This window comes from Talpa europaea (assembly GCF_964194135.1).
Source record: "Talpa europaea genome assembly, chromosome: 11".
Classification (NCBI taxonomy): domain Eukaryota; kingdom Metazoa; phylum Chordata; class Mammalia; order Eulipotyphla; family Talpidae; genus Talpa; species Talpa europaea.
This window is the reverse complement of record NC_140078.1, coordinates 100,437,285-100,446,562: the sequence shown is the minus strand read 5'-3', so window position 1 is coordinate 100,446,562 and position 9,278 is coordinate 100,437,285. Positions and strand designations below refer to the sequence as shown.

The window sequence follows — 9,278 nt, the reverse complement described above, 5'->3', positions numbered from 1 at the left end:
GAGGAATCTCTCCCCCAATCCCCCCTCCCCATACTAGATCCCCTGGAACTTGTGAATAGGACCTTATTTACAAGAGGGGTCTTTGCAGATTCCATTAAAAGATCTTGAGATGAGATGACCGTGGATGACGCAGTGACAAGTGTTTTCATGGAGGTTAGGAGCGAAGAGACAAACTCGAGGCCCGAGCAGAGACCGGCACGGTGCAGCCGCCAGCTGGCGACGCCGGGAGCCATCGTAAGCTGCAAGGGCAGGAGCGAGCCTCCCCTAGCACCTTCGGAGCCAGCACAGCCATCGACACTCTGATTCTGGACTTGTGACCTCCGGAACTGCGCGGGAATCCACTTGGTTTTGAGCCACTCAGAGTGAGGCCGTTTGTCACAGCGCCCCCGGGGACCCACATATGCTCTGACCCAGGAATGCCTGTGAAGTGTGCCTGGAAATGGGTGCGGCAGGCGGTCAGCAGTGTTGTGGGAACAGCCAAACCTCACTGCCCCCGTGGCAGGACAGTGATGGTAGCAAGCTCCGGCCTGGAACTCAGACTCCGCGCCACACAGCACAGGGGCTGCTCACAGTGTGGGGCGACGCAGGTCACACGAGAGTGGGCACAGCACGAGTCCATTCGTGCTCCCAAAAGTCCTTGTCTAGAGGTGTGTGCGCGCGCCGTGGGCCTTCACGAGAGAATTCTCCCAAGATAGGGCGCGCTTTCCGACCTAGACTCAACAATGGAACCCCAGTCTAGGCGCCTTTAAAAAGGGTTCATGCTGGGTGTCCACCCAGGACCATTAAACCAGAATCTTTGGGGTACAGAATCTGGGAGACATGGGATTTTTCTAAGCTTTCTGCAGGGGCATGGTGGAAAGTTCTACTGTGGGGCCAGGGTTAAGAATTGCTACTCTGTAAGAAAAGAGAGGAAAGCGTCTCTGATGCCTGCGAAGTCATTTTGTGTGCATTTCCTTATAATTTAATTGCAGGTTACGTCTTCTTTGTATGTCGGATACATTTCAGTTTTTTAAAGGAAAAAATCTGACATCTTCAGTGTATGCAGTGTCTAGAGATGAGGAGAGTGGTGGGGACCAGGGACTGGCGGGGGCGCGGGGTGAGGGTCCTAGTTTCAGTTCCGCAAGAGGAAGGGCGCCCTGCAGCTGGTGGCGGGGAAGGGACACAGCAGCGTGAGTGTCTGTCATGCCACTGGACTGCACACTTGAAAATGACTCAGATGGTCAATTCCGTTAGGTGTGTTTTACCACATGTTTAAAAAGCCCCTAGCACTTCCTCCGTTAGAAGGGGGGTAGAAACAGCCAAATAAAAGGCCACATATTGAACTCAGCAGAAAGCTTGGCCTGTGCTTAACATTCACTGTCACAGCCGAGCCCGCAGAACCACACTGTGAGGTAGGTACTTTTATTAGCTCATGTCCAGAGAGGTGAAGTCATTTGCCCGACGCCACACAGCAAGCGGGCTAGCCGGGGCCGGCCCTTGGGTGTGTCCGTCTGCAGAGCACAGGGTCTTACACCCAGGCGTGTGGAGCACCGGCCTCATTCTTCTCGCCTGGTCTCCCACCCCTTCTAGCAGGAACAGCAGGAACAGCAGCGAGACTACTGCTGGCGGAGCCCAAGGCACTGGAGGGTCCTGGAGAAATAAGCAGGCAGGGGTGCCAGAAGCTCGATGGGGGCATCCCGGGGCCTAGCCCCAGGGAGGTGGAGACAGTGCAGGTGGAGGTGCAAGGGCAGCTGGGCCGCCTGGGCGGGGGTCAGGCTGAGGCGTCTGAGGAGGGCCGCATCCAGCACCTGGTGGGAGAGGCAGGTCAGCTCAGCAGGGCAAGTTCCAAGCAGCCAAGTACCCAGCTCTGCCCAGGGGCTCACGGAACCAGGGAACCAGGGCAGTTGCTGTGGTGAACTCGCTTCCCAGCCCCGCGTACAGCTTGGTGAAGCCGAGTCACTGAGTTCTAGGCAGGGAACCCAGTGCAAGTGTGCACACCTCCACCAGGTGTGGACCGAGACAACCCCCTACGTGAGCCTGACTCCCTCTGGTAGCTGCACAGCGACAGCCAGGTCCTTGAGCTAGTGGAACGAAGGCCCCCCCCAGCCCCGCTGACTGGCCTTAACATGGAGGGAAATTATCGTGTGAACGCTCTGGTTCTCTGGGGTAACTCCATGGGAGCAGACAGAAGCACCATCACACACACGACCTCTCTCATTCCTGGTGCCAAAAACACAGGCGGAGAAGGGTGTTTGGAAATCAGCCAGTTCAACTGCTTTACTGAACCGATGGGGAGAACATGGCCCAAGACACAAGGTGTCCCTTGCATGAGGCCGCACTGCGAGAGGGCTCACAGCTGGCCTTGGAGGCCAAGAGGCTGCCCCCCACTTCCAAGCGGCATAGCTGATATTTGGAGGTGCTGCCTGCCCTCGCCCCCAGGAGACGGCAGCCAGATGACCCAGGTGCCTACCTGTCTTTGGGGCTTGGTGCACTCGGCTGGCAGTAGAAAGCGCTGGCCCAGGACAGAGGACACGCGGGCAGAGTACATGTGGTCCCCGAGCAGAGGGCAGAGCTGAAGCGCCATGTGCACCTGCAGCTGACAGGGGAAGGCTGGAGACGGGAGACGGTGTGTCAGGGGAGGTGGCCGTTCTGTCTGTTCCACCCACGTTGCTCCTTCCCTTCCCCTCTGGGGCACACCCCGCCCCATCCCAGATGTGATGCTGAGTTTACTGATGACGCTTCTGGATGAGAAACACTCTTTCCTGGGGGGAGCTAACTGGTGGGCGTGAGCGCGGAGCTGCTGGGGCCCCTCAGCCTGCACCAGGGGAGAGCCCGGGAGGAAGCAGCAGCGAGGCGGCGGCAGGTGGAAGTGGGAACAGCATCCAGACAACACCCTCGAGCCTCTGGAGCCAGCTGTGCCCGACTGTGTTCTAGAAGCCAACACATTCTCTTTTTTTGTTTTACACAGTTTTGAAATGGTTTGGGGGGAAATTACAACCCAGAGGACGTGGCCAAATACAGGAGAGGGGGGCTGTGTGTGAGGCGTCTCAGGAAATGCCTGACACATGGAAACGCATTTCATCCCCATGAAGCCCCCACAAGCCAGTCCTAGCACCATTCCCATCTCACAGAGGGGAACTCCAAGCTCACTAAGAAGTGACCTGCCCACCAGCAGAAGCCGGGACTCCACCCCGGGAGCTCTATTCTGCTTCCATTTCTGGCAAAAGGGTGGGCTGGACAATCGAAAAGCCCCCTTGGGAGCACTGGGTGGAATATAAGTGATCCCTTTCAAGACACCTAACGAGAAGAACGAGAAGGGAAGCCTGCCTACGGGGCAGCCCGAACCAAGAGGCTCAACAGTTGAAGAAAGTACTTTGCAGGGCCGATGAACTACATTCATCTTCAGGTTTGAGCAGCACAGTGAACCCTCAGCAAGACACATAAAACGAAACCCACATGCCCAGATTCATCCTAGTGAAACCACAGTGCACAGAAGACAGAGACGACCTGGGGATCAATAAGTGGTAAGAGAAACAGGTGAGCTGCAAAGGAATGACCATCAGGCTCCCGGAGGTACCTGGCCTGGGCGCATCCACCCATGGGGCCCATCAAATGCTCCGTGGCTGCCAGCCACACCATCGCCTTCCTCCCACAAGGCTGGCTGGGGTCCCAGACCCACCTGTCAACGGCTGCAGCTGGACCAGGGCACAGCCGGAGCCTGCCGCCACCACTCGGAAGTGGCTCAGAGTCCTCTTGACACCTTCCAGGATGTCCTTTCGGGACGCAGACTTCACGGGAACTGCCTGTGGTGTCAGCCACAGGAAGAAGTCAGTCTGACATGTGCTTGACTCTCCCTGCTCCTAGCAGACTCAGGGTGAGGCCCCCGTACAGGCGGGGGTCAGGAGAACCAGCCACTCCACATCTATACCCCTGATTTCTCTGTTGGGGTGATATGTCTGGACGGTCTCACCCTCTTTCCCACCGAGACCCTGACTTACAAGATCGACCCCATTCATGTGCTCCAGTTTCAGAGCTGCCCGGATCTTCCCCTCAGAAGTAGCTGGGATCCCATCGGTGACAGCACTGCCAAAGAGGACGGAGGTGGTCACAGCGTGGCTTGCTGGGTCCTCCCTTCCCTGGGAGCCTCCCAGCACCTCTCACCAATAGGTGGCTGTGGGTTTCTGGGATCTCCGTGAGTGGATGAAGAACTTCTGGAGGCGGCTTGTCGTCTGGGGACAACTAGAGAGGAGGACAAGCCCAGAGGTCTCCCTGGAGGAAGGGGACAAATCACAGACGTTAAAGTCCCATAGGGTCCTCCACCAAAAAAGGAGAATCCTAGGAAAGGAGACCCCTGGCTGTAGAAGAAAGAGTGATACTAGGGTTATAACCCAGACCTCCTGGCAAACAAGGATTCCTCATGTTGAGAATAAGACTGTGTAGCCTCAATGGGTTTCTCATTTTGCCCTGGCTCCCAGGGGGCTCAGCGCCAAACGTTGGAATAATTACCACCAACTGGCGAGTGTCCACCATGTGCCAGAAACTACAGTAGGGAATTTAAATAATTAAATTTCCAAACAAGCCCCTGGATGTGTGGAACTGGAGAACTGTTCATCCCAAGTACCATCTCGAACCGATGGCAAGACTCACAGGTCTACCAGTGACACCTGTATGAGTACGGCTTTGCCAGGTGACTGCGGCCTGGGCATGTGTGTTAGTAACTCTATGATTGAGGGAACAGGCTCAGGGAGGTTTCACACTTTGCCTGAGGTCAGGCAGGCTGTGCATGAAGGTTAGTACGGATCTACCTGCTTCCTCCTCCTCCTCTTCCTAGTGTCCCACCTGTGTGCTCCCACGCCAACACGCAGTCAACAGCTTATTCCCAAGCAGCTGATCTCCCATCCCAACAAGATGCCCTCCTACCTTCCTAGCACCCCACTACTTACCTCCCAGATGCTCGGACAACCTGGAGCTCCTGCTCACCGAGTCCCAGGGACCGGCTCAGCTCGGGCAGTACCGAGAGCAAAGTCAGTTCCCCTGGTTTCCCTGGGAACAAAGAAAAGTACAAGATGTTCCCAGCTCCAAGCCAAAGCTTCCTCCCACCATTCTCTTCCCAGCACCCTCCCTCACAGACACCACCTCCTTCTTTCAAAACATCCCCTTCCCCGGACCGTACCTGCCACAGGTAGGCCCTGGGGCTTGTTCAGTGTCACCAGAGGTCCTGAAACATGACACAAGCATGACACAAACACCGTGAAAGCAAGCCAAGCACTGTCCATTCATCTCGACTCGCGGCCACGACTCTCCGACAAGTGCTCCCAGCCTCGCCCTACACCCAGCTTCCTTCTCCCCCTCACACACCCATCTCCCCCACGTGCTCTTTCCCGCCCCACATGTCACATGTTCACCTCTGGCTCCTTCCTGTCGTCAGGGCAGCAGACAGACCTGAACCCCAATCAAGGGGTGCCCCCTACCGTCCCCACCATCACGAGGCCCTGCTTCGGTCTGTTCGCAGCCCTGGACCCGACTAAGTAGCTTGTCCACCTGTTTTCTAGCCAGTCCTTTAACTCATGAAAATGCGGGCTCCCGGCGCCAGCGTCCAGCGTGTCCCCCGGCGCCCTCCCAGCGCTGCCGGGGGCGGCACAGGCCCGCGCAGCAGCGAAGCCAGTTAATAAATCCTCCACCAGCGAAGCTTCCAAGAAGTTACTCTCCTCGAGCCAGGCAGGCTGACGCGTCTGGAGGCGCCTGCACAGCCCGGGTCCGTCCCTGGGAAACGCCTGCGGGGGCTCGAAGCCCCGGGGCTGGCCCTGGGCTCGGGCCGCCAGGGGGGCAGAGCAAGTGGACCCCAAAGGCCCCAGCCAGGCCCGCAGCCCCCCCCGCGGGCCCGGGCGCCCCGGCCCCTCACCTGTCCGGTCCAGGACGGCCGCCCTCAGCACGTCGAGCAGCGCCTCCCGGCTGAGGTCCTGCGGCCGCAGCAGCCCCGGGACGGGCGGGCACCCCAGGGGCCCCCGCCGCTCGCTGAAGCCGCGCGCCCGCAGCTGAGGCCTGGAAAAGTTGGGGTGAGCGAAGGGTCACTCCCCCCAGCAGGGTCACTCCCCCCAGCCGCTATTCCCACACACTTCCCGGGGCCGCGGCGCCTACGGGGGCCTCGCGAGCACTCGGCCCGATGGGCCCCCCTTCCCCAGGAGGGGCCGAGCGCAGAGGGGTTTGGGGTCACACGGCAGGTTGGGGTCACACCCGCCTAACTGCAGGCCCCGGCCCGCCCCCCCGCACGGAGGAGGGGTCATCACCCGGCCTCGCCGCCCACGCCCGCGGCCCTGGGCGCGCCGCGGACCCCGGCCCGGGGCCACCAGCCAGCGCAGACTCGGGGGACCCCGCGGCCGGCCCCCATCTCACAGGCGAGGGCCGCGCGCACGCGCCGGACGGGAAGCCCCGCCCAGGGCGCTCGCAGCACGCTGATTGGTCAGCTAGACTGTCAATCCGAATAGCAAGCAGGGGCGCAGCGCGGGAGGGGAGGGGAGGGGCGGGGCTTGGGCGGTGCCGGGGGCGGAGTCTGGGCCCGTGCCTGGGACTTGGGGAAACTGAGACTCGGAACTGGGAAGAAATTTGCGGGGCAAAGGGTTGTTTCCTGCTTAGCATTCCAGTTCATAAGTCACCAGCGGACACACTTTTGCAAGGAAAATTGGGGGAAACATAAGCACACCCGTTGTTCCAGTAAACCTGCTTTTTTTTTTTTTTTTTAAGATTTAGTTATTTATGCATACACGAGTGGGGGATAAGCCAGAGATGTGGGGGGGTGGGGTGAGAGGAGTCACCAGAGACAGAGTGGGGAACAGAACAGGCAGACTGACCGAAGTGCACTGAGGGGAGCAGCGGGCGAGGCAGGAGAGGTCTGCTGCGCCATGTGGGTATCTCCCTGGCTAGGGATCGAACTCATGCTGCGGCAGCTGCCGATTGCACCAGGGAGGCCGCCCAGTAAACTTGCTTTGAAGAAAAGCCTGGTGCATAATCCAAAAGGAGAGAAAAGACAGAGGCTGGAAGGATTTCCCTGGGGCATGATTTAGCAAAGCAAAAAGCAAAGCACATCTCAGAGCTGGAAACATCAATTATCCTGGGATTAGAGCTCCTAGGAAACTGAATCTAATACATCACCCACTCAGCCTTTCTGAATGCTCACCGTGCAGGCCCTGGTGTCTGCTAACATGAAGCTCAGATCAAATAGACTCAAGCCCTATTCACGAGAAGTTCCCCGAGTTGGCAGTTGGGGTCACAGCACCCCAACCTTCCTTGCTAAAGGATGTGGAGATGCTGATAGAAATGGGGAGCAGGGTGAAATCAGAGGAAGCATCCCAGCTTGGGCTGTGATAGAAATTCACCCAGTGGAAAAGCTGGGAAGGAGGGGAGCCAGGGGAAGGGAGCAGCAGAAGTGAGGTGTTAAGTGAAAAGAAAGTAAAGAACAAAATGGGTTCTAGCCTCTAATAACAACTATAGAAAAGTTATATGCAACCTGTGTTTTGTTTTGTTTATATTCTAAAAATCCTGTAACTTTCAATTCATTGTTTGCAGACTGCAAATTGGAGAGGCTACCTCAGTTACAGCACCTTCCCTCCTTGCAATCATTAACTAATGAGTGTGTTGGTCTATAAATGTTGATGGGACGCAATCTCCAAAATATATTAGATCAAAAAAGTAAAGCAAAAGACAATATGACTAAACTAGGCATAGATGTGTTTGTATGTGATTTTTATACACTTACTATGGAAAATTTTAAGCATACAGCAATGCTGAAATAATTTTTTAAGTGAGTGTTTTTATTTTCTCTCTTTTTTAAATTATTTATTTATATATATTTTACATCATCGTTCATTTTTGTACAGTGTTTGCTTTCTTTTCTCAGGTGTAGTCCCCACAGAATTCCCACCACCAGTTCACCCAGGCACCATCCCACAGTCCCTTGTGCTCTTCACTCCCTTGTTTTGATCCCTCTCCCTCCTCTTCCTTTGCAGCATGTCTCTGATTTATAGTTATCTGTTTATTTTTGGTTTGTTTTGTTTTGGTTTAGTTTTTATTGTTATTATTTTTTCCTGTGATCCTTTGTTTGGTTCCCCTGTATTCCTCCTGTAAGTGAAATCATCCAATATTTTTCTTTTCCCTTCTGACTTATTTCACTGAGCATAATCGAAAAGGGTACTTTTTAGTGCATAAAAATTACCACCTCAAGAAACTTAATTTTTTAAAAATTCAGATTTAAATAATCAATTTAAATTTGTGGACCTGCACAAATATGGACAGGACTGGCTAGCAATGTAGACTGCAAGGGGTTATGTCTTGTTTGGGCTGGGCTGTTACTGTGCTTTGGTGTAAGTCCCCACCACCTCCCAAGCCCCCAGTGTTTTTGAATCCCTCTTGTGAAAGTCCACGCATTCGTGAGCTTTAGCCAAGACAGAAGACAAGGCCGAGGGACTGGTCCCCAGCCACTTTACTTGCAGCAGACCTCTCCTCCCTCCTCACCCACCAGCACTGCGTGACCCCTGGACAGGCCCTTCCCCACTGGGACTGACCCTGGCCCTCCTCCATCCGGAGCTCCCCTGCTCTTCTGAATTTTCCCTCCAGCCTCATCAAAGGCTGCGCTCTCCTGTTCACTGCCCACAGCTAGGGGCAAGCCACTGGCCAGTGAGTTCCTGGAAGAAAAGGCAGAACCTGTTTTCCTTGGGCTGAAGGGCTCAGTGTCCAGAGACCACTGTGCAATTTCCGGTGCTTGGGCAACTTCGAATCTCAGGAGTCATGGATGTGGGACTTGGTCCAAGTTTCCTCGCATGCCCCTTTCCTCCCACCCAACTGGGGAACAGCGCCTGTGGTGATGTAAACATCAGGCCTCCACGCCCCAGGCCCAGGCCTCAAGTGCAGGAACAGTAAGGCCTGGAGCCTGGCAGCTTCCCCCACACATGGCTGCAGTGCTGGGTCAGCTGCCAGCAGGAACTCTTTGGATCGTGGGTTCCGTAAGGCAGCCTTTCTCTTAGTATCTAATCCGTCAAATAGGCTTTGTAACAAGCGGCAGAAATGACACATTTTTGAATCCAAGAGGTACCCTTGAGTCTTTCGTACTAGTTTGTTTGAGTTGCCCAACTGGAAAAACAAGGGTCACGCTACTGAGGCACTAAAACTTTGTGACAGTCCCTTTGACACCCTGGTGTTATGGGAAAGTGGAGCCGTCTGGTGAGCAGGGATGGCATGGCTGCAGGGGCGCATGACAGCTGGAGGGGAGCTGCTCCCCACCCCCACCCCAGGCCTGGAACCTTTGT

The 9,278-nt window shown here is 55.9% G+C and overlaps 1 protein-coding gene across 1 annotated transcript; it reads right to left on the bottom strand.

Moving 5' to 3' along the window:
• Window positions 1-1,595: 1,595 nt before the first annotated feature.
• Window positions 1,596-6,367, bottom strand: RPUSD3 (RNA pseudouridine synthase D3; the record flags this gene model as incomplete). Its single annotated transcript, XM_084247841.1, has 9 exons — window positions 1,596-1,787; window positions 2,450-2,589; window positions 3,659-3,782; window positions 3,978-4,062; window positions 4,141-4,248; window positions 4,923-5,022; window positions 5,153-5,197; window positions 5,882-6,021; window positions 6,267-6,367. 9 exons carry the CDS (start codon window positions 6,365-6,367, stop codon window positions 1,596-1,598), a joined length of 1,035 nt encoding a protein of 344 aa, XP_084103967.1.
• Between the last annotated feature and the right edge of the window lie 2,911 nt (window positions 6,368-9,278).